This window comes from Bombus vosnesenskii, unplaced genomic scaffold (genome assembly GCF_011952255.1).
Source record: "Bombus vosnesenskii isolate JDL3184/JDL3185 unplaced genomic scaffold, Bvos_JDL3184-5_v1.1 scf7180000013370, whole genome shotgun sequence".
Lineage (NCBI taxonomy): Eukaryota > Metazoa > Arthropoda > Insecta > Hymenoptera > Apidae > Bombus > Bombus vosnesenskii.
In genome coordinates, this window is record NW_022883003.1 from 1,167,433 (window position 1) to 1,181,045 (window position 13,613).

Sequence of the window (13,613 nt, forward strand, 5' to 3'; positions counted from 1 at the left end):
CTTGTCTATTTTACGAAACAATACATCCTCCATCATTGTCACGTGAAAGCTGACGTTTCATAAAATTTCGAGAGGCACGTCGACCAATCGGAAGTGTCGACAAAATTTACGCACAGAAGTATCACTGACGTGTCCACGAAGCGGAGTCTACTTCAAGGGTTTATGATTATTCTCGATTTGTACAAGTACATTAGTTGGAAAACAACAGCATTTAACGAATTGTGTCTTATTACGGTGTATTTGTAAAGCAACGAAATTATGGCAGCAGTATTGAACACATTTGTGAACTCTTTCACTAAGAAATTGTACGTATATCTTTTCTGTTGAATATTTTTTATCGAACTATGAACATTTCTATCGAGAAGATACTTTTCTCAGATTTACTTTTCTATAATTTTTACTTTAATATTTTCCTTCCTATTGATTTTTCATTATTATTACATTTATATCGCGGTTTCTAAAATACATTGATTTACGATGATGTAACTAGGAAGTCGTTAAAGAAACGTTTCGTTTTATAAAAATCGACTGTATCTTTTTTGCGACGCACCTTTGAATAAAATTATTTATCGTGATATGCGTTTTTCTCTTATCTACGTTACTGGTATGTTGTGTGACCTTCAAACATGTATGTATATTCGAGAACTTCATTAATGTGAATATTTCATGTAGTGAAACTTTTTTTTGCGAGCATAGTATGTATGACGTGTTACGAGTAAGTAAGTACATCGAGCGTGAATGTCTTTGTAAATTTATAATTATACTTTTCTTTACGAATCGTCTTGAACTTTATTTTCTTTTACACCTTTTATTCGTTTCTTAAATCTCATTTAAACTATTAATTTTAGCTATTGCTATAATCTTAATACCACACCCTATCACCTAAGACCAAAGTCTAAGACTATACTTGATGTATTTATAAAATTTTTCATTTTCCTTACAAAGGATTCCCAAATATGTAGAAAATGTGATAAAGATTTATGATTGCAGGGAACCCCCAGTTAGGCAACACTTGAAAAATGTCTATGGATGTCTGTCCATGTCAATGCTATCAGCTGCTGGAGGAGTTTACATTCACATGTTCTCAGAGCTCTTGCGAGCCAATTTGTTAACGACTCTTGGTACATTGGGTCTGCTTTTTACTTTAATTAATACACCAGACAATGGAAAAAATCAAAAGTTACGACTTAGCTATCTCCTGGGATTTGCATTCTTTTCTGGGCTTGGTCTGGGTCCTTTACTTCAATTGGTTATGAGTGTCAATCCAACTGTTATAGTAACTGCACTGATTGGTAAGTTATTATTATTTAAATTTATCTTTGAAAATGTATCTATTATTATTATTACATATTGTGATATCATGTTATGGTTATTGAACCATACCATTAAACTATATCAATGTTTAACACGATTATTTTTTCAGGAACAATTGTTATATTTGTATCATTCAGTATTTCCTCCCTTTTGGCTGAAAGAGGACGTTGGTTATATCTTGGTGGTACCTTAATTAGCTTGCTGAATATTATGGTTTTGTTTTCATTTGTCAATCTATTTTTACGTTGGACCATTTTCTACCAAGCCTATTTATATATTGGACTGTTTTTAATGTGTGGTTTTGTTATTTATGATACACAATTGATTATTGAAAAATACCACATGGGTAGCAAAGATTTCATTCTACATTCTCTAGATCTATTTGTAGATTTCGTCAACATTTTCCGTCACCTCCTCATAATCCTTACACAGAAGGTAAAAGTTAGAAACAATATATACAAATATTATTCTATATGTCGTCCTAATTCTTAACTGTTCTAATTCCATTTTGCAAAAAAATATAATTAATATATCTTACTGGTACAAAGAATACAAATTTATGAAAATTCTACTTAGAAAGCAACAAATATTCAATTCTTTTAAGTCCTAACTCATCACAATCATATTAATCTTCATAAACTTTGAACTCAATATACAAACTAATAGAGATAGAATAGTTAAGAACTACAATGACTATGTACAATGTAAATTTCCTAGTATGTAATAAGTGTGGGTTGCTGTGATGAAATGAATGTGAACTAATACTTATTATTCTTTTACTCCATTATAGGAGATATTAAAAGATCAACGTAAACGCAGAGATTAAATGAGAGCAAAGGAAGCTGTAAGATATCATACCATTCAAGTAAATCCATGAACTAGACGTCTTCATCCTATCTATCCATATGTAAAACGTATATTTACTATGATAATATGAATTAAAATAATACAGCTTATTCATTACATCGTAAAATTTTTAGGCATACGTTCGCCATAAAAACGCAATGTATTTGTTTCAAATTACTTAGTTATCATTTCTTTTTCCAATTATTTATTAGGTTTATATACATGTATACATAAATAGACATAAATTTATTGTACTATATTTTTATCTTTCAATAAACAAAATTTCCCAGCGTCCCTAGTCTTTTTTTATGTTTAAAAATGGTATTTGTAAATACAAAAAATAATATAAGATTTAGTGTTAGAGAATTGAAGTCTTATTTATTAAAATGTAACTTTACACATATGATGATCATTTACATACGTATATAAAACAAAAATTACACATCACACATCGATTGTTGTGAATATATAAAAAATGTTCGAGAAAACAAATCGATGATAATGAAGTGTAACACATGATTTCTGTGTTATGACAAATTTACATACATTAAGATTGTGTACAAATTGTGTACAGTACGTCAATAAGTGATTTATTTATCAATCACTTTATAAATTACATTTAGTAAGGACGCTGACGATCCCTATCTCTGTCTCCTCGGCTGAAATGACACAAGAAAAATGAATGACAATTTGTTATTTTCAATGACACATCTAGTACAACTAAATAATTATAGGAACCAACCCTCCACCGCCTCTCATTGGACCACCTCGCCCGCCCCTTCCACCCCTGTCTCCACCACGGAAACCTCCTCGACCACCCCTATCTCCACCTCGACCACCTCTGTCACTTCTGAAGCCTCCTCGACCACCTCGATCTCCACCACGATTTCCTCTTCCACCCCCACTGCTACTACCAGCACCTTCTGGTTTTAGACTTTTGCAGAGGTTACACTGGTCCCTCCAAGCAAAGTTTGTATTACCACATTCTGGATTGGGACACCTATTTAAACAATATAAAACAAATTTATAAAATATTTAATTTATAGTAGACTATATATATATCATTATATAGATAAAGTGAAACCGTACCTCCAATCTCCTCCACGACCACCTCCATCACGTCTATCATCACCACCACCACCACGATGATGATCATCTCTGTCACCGCCACCTCCACGGCTCCCAAAACCACCACTTCCACGACCTCGACCACCTCCACCACGACTTCCACCACTACGATTACCTTGCCAACTGCTCTTGTGCTGGGCAATTTGTACTTTTATAGTTCGACCTTTGAATTCTTTTCCATCAAACCAGTCTATCGCAGAACGCGCAGCGTTCTGATCATCGTAAGTCACGGTAGCTTCGCCTTTCGATTTACCAGTGTTTTTATCTTTGTACATCCACACTTTGGGTTTTCCTGTCCGCTTGTCATTCTGTACACATTGAAAGATATCAAGGTTAAATGTTTATTTATGTAATATACTTTGTGATTACTATCATTATTTGTATATAGTGACTTACCTTGATAATACCAATGGCTCCAAAGTGTTGACAAATTTCTTCTTCTGAAATTGAAGGATCCATACCAGATACAAAAATAGTATCTTCTTGTGTAACCATCCCATCGTTGCCACCACCGCGGTCACCGTAGCCCCCTGTAATTTGATAGGAGTTAACATTTCACCTAGCATAGTACTCCTTGAAGTAAGGAATAATACTTGCAAATCTACTGTCCCTAAACCTACTCAAGTCTAAGCTAACAAGTGGAAAACTTTTGTATCGGGTTAAAAACAACTAATAACACAGTACACCTTGGAGGAATGAAATTTTGCAAACCATTTGGAATTTTAATCTAGTATGCTTTTTTTTATATTATAAGAAAATCCCATATAAATACCTCTCCCTAATGTATCCACATTTCATATTTAAGATAATTTTAAAATGGTAAGTAAACTTAAGCACTATTATTTTAAGCAATTAAATACTTTGTTCCTCTTTCTTCTTGTAGTATTACCAATATATTTAGAAGTTATTACTTATTGTAACAATGAAAATGTAATAACTCTTACTTTCTTTAATGACCATTACCCACAAATAGTGTTTCCAAGTGAAAAGAAACTTCTTTTCTATTATTATATACCAAAAATTTTGTAATTTATGTATGTTTACAAACATACAATTACTTTGACATTAGTTTTTGTTTCAGGATACATAAATTTTGTCTTGCCTACTAATAAGTGATATCCCATGACAACACTTAAGCTTTCTTAATTTGTTCATTTATTACACCTCTATTATTTGATATACATATTATTATGTCTTCAATACCTTGTATAAAATTATCAATTCAAAGGCTTTTTTTTCTGTTCGACCCGTGCAGTAACAAAAGTATTAGTACTCATTGGCCTAACATTCTTAGTAGCATATAACAATATGTAGAGAACACAAGGTTGCAGCTTAACATACAAAAGGGCTGCAACATTATTTTTATTCTTACCATTTCCCTATATTGTATTTTTGGGAAGCCTTGATTAATTAGGGATAGGTAGATATTTAATTCACCAGCTGCCTTTTATATTTGCTTAATATTATCCTGAGTTATATTTTAAAATATTAAGATATTGGAGTGTAAGCAGCACAAGTGCTGATTAAGGGTAAAGATTTTATACCTCTAAATGTTTCTTTTTATATAAAACAACTCGTACATAAACATGGTCGTTTTTATACATACACATATGAAACTTAATGTGCCAAGCGCATAGCGCATTTGTATTTCAAATTAGTATAATTAAGTGTGTGTAACCTTTTAAATAAAAAATAACGTTACCTGCTCTTGTTATAAATATTATAATATGTAGAAGCGCATAAAAAATTAACACATATTTACTGAAAAAGCAATTGGTGATCAACGCAGTCTTTATGATGCTGCAGTAAAAAATATCATCACGTATTTTTACACCTTTTTTAAAACTAGATTGCTGAATTCTGGCAGAGTGTTAATTACCAGAGAAAATGAATCCCTAACAATGTTGCATAGCAGCCCTTTCATATAATACGAGTAACCGAGTATTTAGATTTTAAATATTAGAGTGAAAGCTTGAATAGCACCAGACCAGTACAGACAGTCTGGTGCATTTACCTTTGTTATAACCACCACGGCCACCGCCACTGCTAAAACACAGAAGCAGATATACCAATGAGTTGACTCATGGACAGACTGATCGATCGATCGATGCATGGCGAATCAAATGCTGCTCGCCACCTCTCTTCTTGATGTACCTACTGTCTAAATGTCGGTGGTCACTATATTACTTAAAACTACAGATAAGTCCCGTATATCGTCATGTTAGTCCGTTACGTCCGGCATGCAAAAATCGTGTTCTTTTTCTGCATAGCTGTTATTAATAACTTTGCGAGATATAAATTGGTCAGGACAATCCTGCGTAAGAGATTATCCTATTTGCGTCAAATGTACATGAATCTTCTATCTGAGTATTGACAGAGATTACTACGTATTAATTAATATTTGAAGCATATATATAATAAAATCAGTAGAGTAAAGATGGGAATAAAAAATTATGAATTACATTGGGTAAACAACTGTGATGTTAGTACAACATTAATATCCTATTACGAAAAATAGACAAAATATATTAAAGAAACACCAATATATTCAATAAAACTCCAACTTATATAATAATACTATTTCTATTATATAAACTGCAATCTCTCTGTTATATGAAACTTTAGGCGTCTTTTGATTGTCTAGTCGATAACCCTAAGTAGTACTATTCAGACAACAGTGGCCCCAGTGGCAGTATAAACCGCTTTACAGGTATAATCAATACAAAACCATTATGTATACACATCATATTATCACTTAATGTAATATAAATCAGTATGTACCAGACATTATAACCATCTTACGTCATTTGTCATATACAACCTGTTTATACCTTTACCAGTTATACCTGTGTTAAACCTGTAGGCACACTTCAAACATATTAACGCCCAATGGGCATAAAGCCATTTGCAAAGAGACAACAAGTTTTCATTACTGTCATAAGAATTTCATTTCATACCTTGTTAACTTCAATGAATGTATTTACCTCTTCATTGATTAATATTGTTGATATATAATTCAACTTTTTTTTATTGGTCTTATATTTTTTTCGCTTCATTATATATGTATATATAAAAAATACAAGAAATAAACTTACTTGTAGCTACCGCCAGAGCGGTCACTGTATCCCCCGCGATCTCCATATCTACTGCCACCACCTCCTCCTTGACCTATGTACATAAACATATATATATACATGTATAACAAATCATATCATCAAAGTAAAAGTTACATTACATTTAAATTAGTCATAATATTTAAAATACCTCCACCATAGCCTCCACCAGAACTATTACGATTATAGCCTCCACTGCCTCCACCTCCATGACCATAACTGCCACTATAATTGCCACTGCTACCATTTCCAGAGCCACCTCCGCTGCCATAACTATTTGGGTAACTGTTTTGATTTTGTGATTGATTGTAGTCTTGGCCACCGCTGGAATTATAACTGTTGTAACCGCTGCCATAATTGCTTCCACTACTTGGTGGTGGTTGACTATATTGATTGTAGCCACCACCACCGCCACCACTGCTAGAAGGTGGTGGATACGAAGTATCCTGACCACCAGAAGGTGGTGGCTGACTGTACTGATTGTATCCCTGTTGTTGGTAATTCGAATACTCTAGGGCACATATAAAAAAAATTAAGCGTCATTGTAGAATTTGATAGAAATCTTTAATTGTTGTATTAAACTTTAATTAATATGACGCGAAAAATTTAAATTAAAAATTATATTTCAAAGTTCAGATTTATTCTTATCATATATCATTTCATTAGTTAAATTTTTTTATATTTGACTTTTTTCTATTAGTAAATGTGTGCTTTGAAACAAATGTAATTCTTACTTCCATAACTTAAAAATATAATTATAATTATAGCATGAACGAAAATTTATTCATGGTGCTAGCGGTGTAAATTATACTTCATTATGGGTTGAACAAAAATACGCGGGATAATGCAAATTGTGATGAAATATTACAAAAATTTAGCTATTATATATAAGATACATATATTATAAGAATGGCATTTAAATATCAAATTATACAAAATGGAGTAAAAAAGTAGGACGAGACGCTTGGGATGCCGATCGATAAGTTTACGCGAAAATGTACGGAGTCAGAAAATCAGGGTCGTTAAAATTTGTATCCTAGCCCATCATTTTACATAATTGTATACAATTACTTATATTTAAATATAGTTTCGAATAATAGTTTAATAACGCATTATAAATTAGATAAAATAGTAGAAGGAGCTTTAAACGTGGCAATATAACAAATTATAGTAGCACGCACTACTCAAGAAATTTCTTATTGAAAAGTATCCTCCTAGGTTGATAAAAAACCAATTTTCTGCTATTGTAAAGAGAATTACAGGTTTTAATGTAAAAATTTGAGGTTTTTTCACTTACGAGTGTCCGTCATCGTGCTTTCCTCCAGCGATCAAATTGCTACACAGTACAAAAAGCACGTAATGGCGGGAATGAAGCGATTTTCCAACAACGAATCTGAACGGTCTTCGCTCAATGGTACAATGGTAGAATTTAGCGTCTCATTACCGGATATTGGCTATATCAACCGGAAGTCTTCTGTAATAGATGGCGTTGCTACTGAGTTGAATTTTAAACTGTTAGTTGACTATAGTAGTATTATTTACAAATTCTTTGAATTATGTACTGTTATATAGCAAATAATATTTAATTATCAATGTAATATTGCCAAAACTAATTTGTGAAAGATGTTTCACAAATAATTTTAATATTTTGCCAAAAAATTTCATAAGGGAAAGAAGATAAAGAATAGACATCTTTATATTTCATGATTTTTTTTATTAATTTCGTATCATAATGCTACATATATCTTAAATTCTCAATACAATGCATGATTTTAGTTTTGTTTTTGAACAAACTTGATAACATTTTAAGAATCATCATAAAAAACATATTTAATACAGTAACATTACTGCTGCCTTCTTTAATATATATATAATATTTACATCAACAGTAATACACCAATATTTTCATACTACTAATTCGTCCATGTTTATACCTTATGATTTATCAATATTTATAAGGAATTGCCATTTTTTTATCAAAACGGCTATTGCTGAAATTAACTTTTGCTTGTGAAAAATTGATAGACTCAATGAATCAAACAGTATATGTTGCAATATGTATGTCTCGTACCTATAATATGTAAATATAAATACGTTCCTACATCATTGATTCTATGGTACATACTAATAGTATACAATCTTCTAAGGAAACAATTTTACATCTTTAAACACGGTAAAAAAAGACTAAAGTTTTATTATCAAAAATCAGATATCATATTTTGAAAAGCACGAATAATGGAAATAGATTTTATAGTATGTATAACTTCATAATAATCGAAAAATTCCTTGATCAAAAATAATATGTCCATAACTTATATTCTATATGATAATTACCTATACATGTATGTTATTCTTAATGAGAAAGATAAATTTAATTGTTTCTACAAAAATTGTGATGTTAAATCAAATGTTAGATATAAACAGAAAAGGTAAAATTGAAGATCACGAATTGGAATGCTGAGATGGCGTTAAACCACCACTATATTCAGGGCTGTGTTTTTGTTTTTTTCTCTTTTTCTCTTTCTTACGCTTTTTTCTAGCTTCTTTCTCTTCATCGTGTCGTTTTTGTTTTTTATGCTTTTTCTCATGGGTATCTGAACCGCCAATATCTGTTGCTGTTGCCTCTTGACCACTAGGTACTTCTCCTGGTTTATGTTTATGTTTTTTATGTTTATTTTTGTGTTTTCTTTGTGGAGCTTGATTAACATAACGATATTGCTCCGGTAGCTACAGAAATATATAAGCTTTTTATGCTTGTTATTTGAATATTTTAATTACTTAATTAACTTTTTTGTTATAATATAATTGCATTTACTTACAGGACCAGGATGTAAACGAAAACCAGCTAACTGAACACTGGTTAGTGGTATTAAATCTTTCCCTCCTATTGGAGGCTTTTCAATTACAGATCTTAATGAACTGAAATATGAAGTTACAATAATGATTATAGAGTATATGAAATATATTGTCTAATATGATACATACAAAATTATATTAAGGTATATAGGTGTACCTATTATCCAAATGACCAGGTCTGTCTATAATTCCAGGTAAATTTGGAAGAAACGATGAAAGTTGTTCTTTTAATTTTTTCCCACTAAATTTGCTATAAGAATGTTCTAGTCCATAATAGGTCATTAAATTTGTTGCCCCAGTGAGTTCACTTTCTCCTAGAAAATTTTAATAAAGAATTATATATTTGTTTATGATTATAATTGTTATGATTTATAATTATTTAAAACATATCGAAACAAAATGTTGATGTACCTGGGGGTTCCTTCATCAAGTAAAATGGCCCACTGTGTACAATGGAAGGATTTTTACCCAGGGAAATGGTTGTCTTAAGAGTCCCTGTTGAATCTTGACGTGAAACAACAGGGGATCGTGCACCCCTGGGTGATGACTTTGGTGAGTATTGTTCCACTTTGCTACGAAACTGATCGCCCATCATCATCCTTTAATTTTACTTCATGACAGCTTCACTATAATTAATAGGCCCTAGTAGAGAGCATTAATGATAGTTAAAATTTTCTTTGGTGAACCAATATATATTTACACTGTATACTAAAAGATTCAAACAACTGATTACTATCATAAAATGTACAATGAACACATACTACAAATCACATACTAAGTCTACAATATGTTTAATGTTCTTCTAATTTTCTTTAACTCAATTGTACAAAATACGTGTAGTAACATTACACGTTTGAATTATCACCGCAATCTACTCTTCCATAAACTAAATAAGACGCTAAGTGATAGTTTTATTAGCATCTTGTCTCATTACTTATTTGGTTTCTTACCATTGACTAAGGACAGAATAGACGTGATATCATATGAGACTACGAGACTTCATGTCTCATGTTCTGAAATACCGATCATGCAAAAAATTGAAAGTTTTAGTATTCTATCGTATATGTTATTTATAATTTCATATTAAAATTTCGTTTCAATGTTCGATTATAAATGTAATTTCATTCTACATTGAATCGATAACGCCGAAAATTACATTAGAACGATAAGACAGTCCTAAACCCCTGAAGTATACAACACAAAAATGAATTGGGTGTTAAGTCTATTTTATTCCTAGTCTATGTTCTAACACAGTATGTATAGAACAGAATTATTATCATTTGTAACGAAGATCCATATTTTTAGTTTTCAAAGAAAAAGTTAATCAAGGTTTTATGTTATTACAATACTTAATTATGCATATACTGATGTAAACATTAGAGATAAACTTATGTGTGCTAATTTGTCTAAATTCATCATTTCTCCAGGTATCCTCGCTAACCTTAATAAACTATTTCTTTCATCTTCATTTATTATCGAAGCACTGTTCTGTTCAAACATTTTTTATTTTTTATTTTCTCATATTCATACATGATATAATACACCCAAAAATCTATACTCTGTACACAGTTGTTCCTAAATCAAACATATACAGAGTATTTATGTATATAGATAAGAAACTATATGCAAAGGAAACTTATCATAAATTACATGATTAAAAAGTTCGACAAAATTAAAGTACTATATAATTAAAGTTTAGTAAAAAAAATTATAAATTTATATGCTTTATTTGTACTTATTTTTGTCCTTTTCGTATATCTTTTTATTCATGTCACTTTGATTTTTAAAGAAATATTTGAAGAGTATATGCATGTAAAACATTTTCTTTCGATATATTTTTTCAGTATATTTCTGATTGGTATCTTTTCTTTTTCTATAATTGTGAAAAATTAAAGATGTATGTTATATAATGTACGTTATGTGGTACAGAATTTATTTCATATTTTACTCACATAAATTTATTTAAATTACTGTTGTATATAAGTGAACAATAGTAAGGTTATGTTTACATAATCATCTATAGATAAATCTAATCGTTCATAAAATTCTTTATAAAATTGATGGTTAGTATCCTGTGTATTTTTAATTCTTCTGAAAGTAAGTTTTGTATTAATTGTGCAATATTAATATTACAATACATTAAAGTTACATCCATTGGTATATGACCGGCTCTGTTTTTCCGATTTGATTTGCTCACTTCTCAATAAGATAACTGTATAATTTCAAAATTTAAAACTTAATTTAAAAATGTTATATAAATATTTTATTTTCACAGTTACTAACGTAATCAATTTCATATTTTCTGTCATAGGTGATATATATAACGGCTTGTGTAAACCCATAAAATCTGTTGTATCTGCAATTTTTCGAAATAGAAAACCAAGTATTTCTATATCCTATACCTTTCATGTACAGAAAGTAGCTTTAAGAAATAAACCTAATGAAATTTGATTTGATTTAGCATGAATGAAACAATAGTTCTGCGAAGAAATTTGATTCCATCAATTTTATGAATACTTTTAAATCGATTGTACTCATTTATCCCTAATTTACTCATTGTACTCACGCAATATTAATAATTTAATCATAGGAAGGGAAGATCTTCATATGACACTAGTATACAAAGGGCTTTCATAAAAGACATCATAAATATTTACAAGTGCACCATTTCTTAATAATAGGGAAGCACTTTTAATATCCTTTCAAAGAGCAGCATAATGCAAAGGATATCTACCTAAATTATATTACAGCATTATTTTGAAATAACTTTCCAATTGCATTTTTATATCTAAGAAAAGCAGCTTTGTGAAGGAATGTTAATCCTGTATAGAAATATATACATATATATGTATATGTAATTTTTTTTAACCAATTTTAGATTATTAATTTAAATTAGTAGTGTATTTATTAATGCATAATCATAATGTAAATTAAAAAAAGTAGCATAAGAAAAATCTGAATAGTTTTTTTGTAAAGTAATTATCTAGCAAATTGATATCTATAATGAATATTTTTTATAATACGAAATATCAATTCGGTTTAACGATTAACTAACCATCTATTGTTTCTGCTTCAATGTTAATGGGTGATTGCAAAGCAATTGAATAAGTTCTGTGTCATTATGACCGCAATATCCAAACGAGTTAATCATGTCTTCTACAATTGATATCTGCATGCTAAATAAAACCATTTATAAAATTAATATTAGATGCATCTAACCGTACTCTCTATTAATTAAAATTGGTGGTTAAGAATTTTTATATTTGAGAGAGCGCTTCTCTTGCCATGTGCACCTGACGAATGGTATGAACTAGTAATTATTTCTAACATTGTCGTTTATCGATTTTGGCCAACTTGCAAAATTGACTATTACGATACGACGTCGCTTACTCATTTATTATAATATTTATTCGACGATGTTCAAAAGAATTTAAAGGTTAATATTAGCACAAATAAAACAAAAGATGTAGACCCGATCGTAGATCTGTTCATGACACGATGCACACGAGTGACACGACACCGTTGTAACGTCACAGGTAAGTATGTAGATAGCAGATATGTATGTTTCTAAGTACATAATCTCGTCATAGGCATATATTCCTATGTCTATGGTAATTGTGTAATAGACTGTTGCGATGCCATGCTATGTCGCAGTGATATCGCAGCTGTATCGCTGCGCGACTCGTCAGGCATCTGTTTCTACATGTTTCTAATTATACAATGTACACGAGGAGCATCACGATAACAATATTTAGCAAGGACATGTAACGTAAAAATAGAGCGTTAAAGTATATACATGGTAATAACTGTTCTTAGTATGATGTCATTAGAGATATAAGAATTCAAATCTTAAGCACAATTTATGTTTGGGACATTTTTAACAGTTCATCATTCTTCATTACCTTACCAGAAATCAAATATTTTGGTCAGTTATTCTTTGAGGATCAAATTTTTTTGAGCTGTGAAACACCCAGTAGAAATTTCTTTTATCTATACAATTTTTAGAATAGTAGTTTAGTAATTTTCAATAATTATAAAGGGAAATATATGAAGAGTATCACACGATGATGTGGATATTTCCTGGATAGTTTTACAATTTATTGTGAATGTATGAGTTTAAAAAACGAGAAGTGGATGTGTAAAATGAGAATTGGACAAGTGAGAATTTGAAGTAAAATATGAATATTAAAAATATAATTTTATGAAGATTTAGCTCTTCAAAGAAAGATTCGGCCCTTCAACCTCAAGATTCAAAAGATTCACCTTAAAAGTAATATATCTTTTTATGCTTCTGAGAAGAAAGCATAATATACCAAGATTTAAGACTAATTTTGCTAAAAACTAATATATTTATCA

The 13,613-nt window shown here is 30.4% G+C and overlaps 3 protein-coding genes across 8 annotated transcripts; 1 reads left to right on the forward strand and 2 right to left on the reverse strand.

Annotated features, from left to right (window-relative positions):
• Positions 1-74: 74 nt before the first annotated feature.
• On the forward strand, positions 75-2,445 carry LOC117237344 (probable Bax inhibitor 1). The gene is made up of 4 exons (XM_033501190.1): positions 75-305; positions 991-1,292; positions 1,424-1,749; positions 2,105-2,445. Exons 1-4 carry the CDS (start codon positions 259-261, stop codon positions 2,138-2,140), a joined length of 711 nt encoding a protein of 236 aa, XP_033357081.1. The 5' UTR covers positions 75-258; the 3' UTR covers positions 2,141-2,445.
• A 66-nt stretch (positions 2,446-2,511) lies between these two features.
• LOC117237341 (RNA-binding protein cabeza-like) lies at positions 2,512-7,830 on the reverse strand. Of its 4 annotated transcripts, XM_033501185.1 has the most exons (9): positions 7,699-7,830; positions 6,553-6,912; positions 6,384-6,456; positions 5,303-5,334; positions 3,685-3,818; positions 3,250-3,596; positions 2,976-3,160; positions 2,903-2,942; positions 2,512-2,819 (listed from the first exon to the last, which is right to left on the reverse strand). In XM_033501185.1, exons 1-9 carry the CDS (start codon positions 7,709-7,711, stop codon positions 2,780-2,782), a joined length of 1,224 nt encoding a protein of 407 aa, XP_033357076.1. In that variant the 5' UTR covers positions 7,712-7,830; the 3' UTR covers positions 2,512-2,779. The 4 variants fall into 4 exon arrangements, with proteins under 4 accessions (XP_033357076.1, XP_033357075.1, XP_033357074.1 ...); XM_033501184.1 differs by having other exon boundaries at positions 2,903-3,160; positions 5,303-5,331; XM_033501183.1 differs by having other exon boundaries at positions 2,903-3,160.
• A 949-nt stretch (positions 7,831-8,779) lies between these two features.
• Positions 8,780-10,208, reverse strand: LOC117237342 (mediator of RNA polymerase II transcription subunit 19). 3 transcript variants are annotated; one of them, XM_033501188.1, is made up of 5 exons: positions 10,033-10,208; positions 9,669-9,899; positions 9,415-9,571; positions 9,221-9,320; positions 8,780-9,128 (listed from the first exon to the last, which is right to left on the reverse strand). In XM_033501188.1, exons 2-5 carry the CDS (start codon positions 9,853-9,855, stop codon positions 8,844-8,846), a joined length of 729 nt encoding a protein of 242 aa, XP_033357079.1. In that variant the 5' UTR covers positions 9,856-9,899; positions 10,033-10,208; the 3' UTR covers positions 8,780-8,843. The 3 variants fall into 3 exon arrangements, with proteins under 3 accessions (XP_033357079.1, XP_033357080.1, XP_033357078.1); XM_033501189.1 differs by having other exon boundaries at positions 10,019-10,201; XM_033501187.1 differs by having other exon boundaries at positions 9,669-10,201.
• Between the last annotated feature and the right edge of the window lie 3,405 nt (positions 10,209-13,613).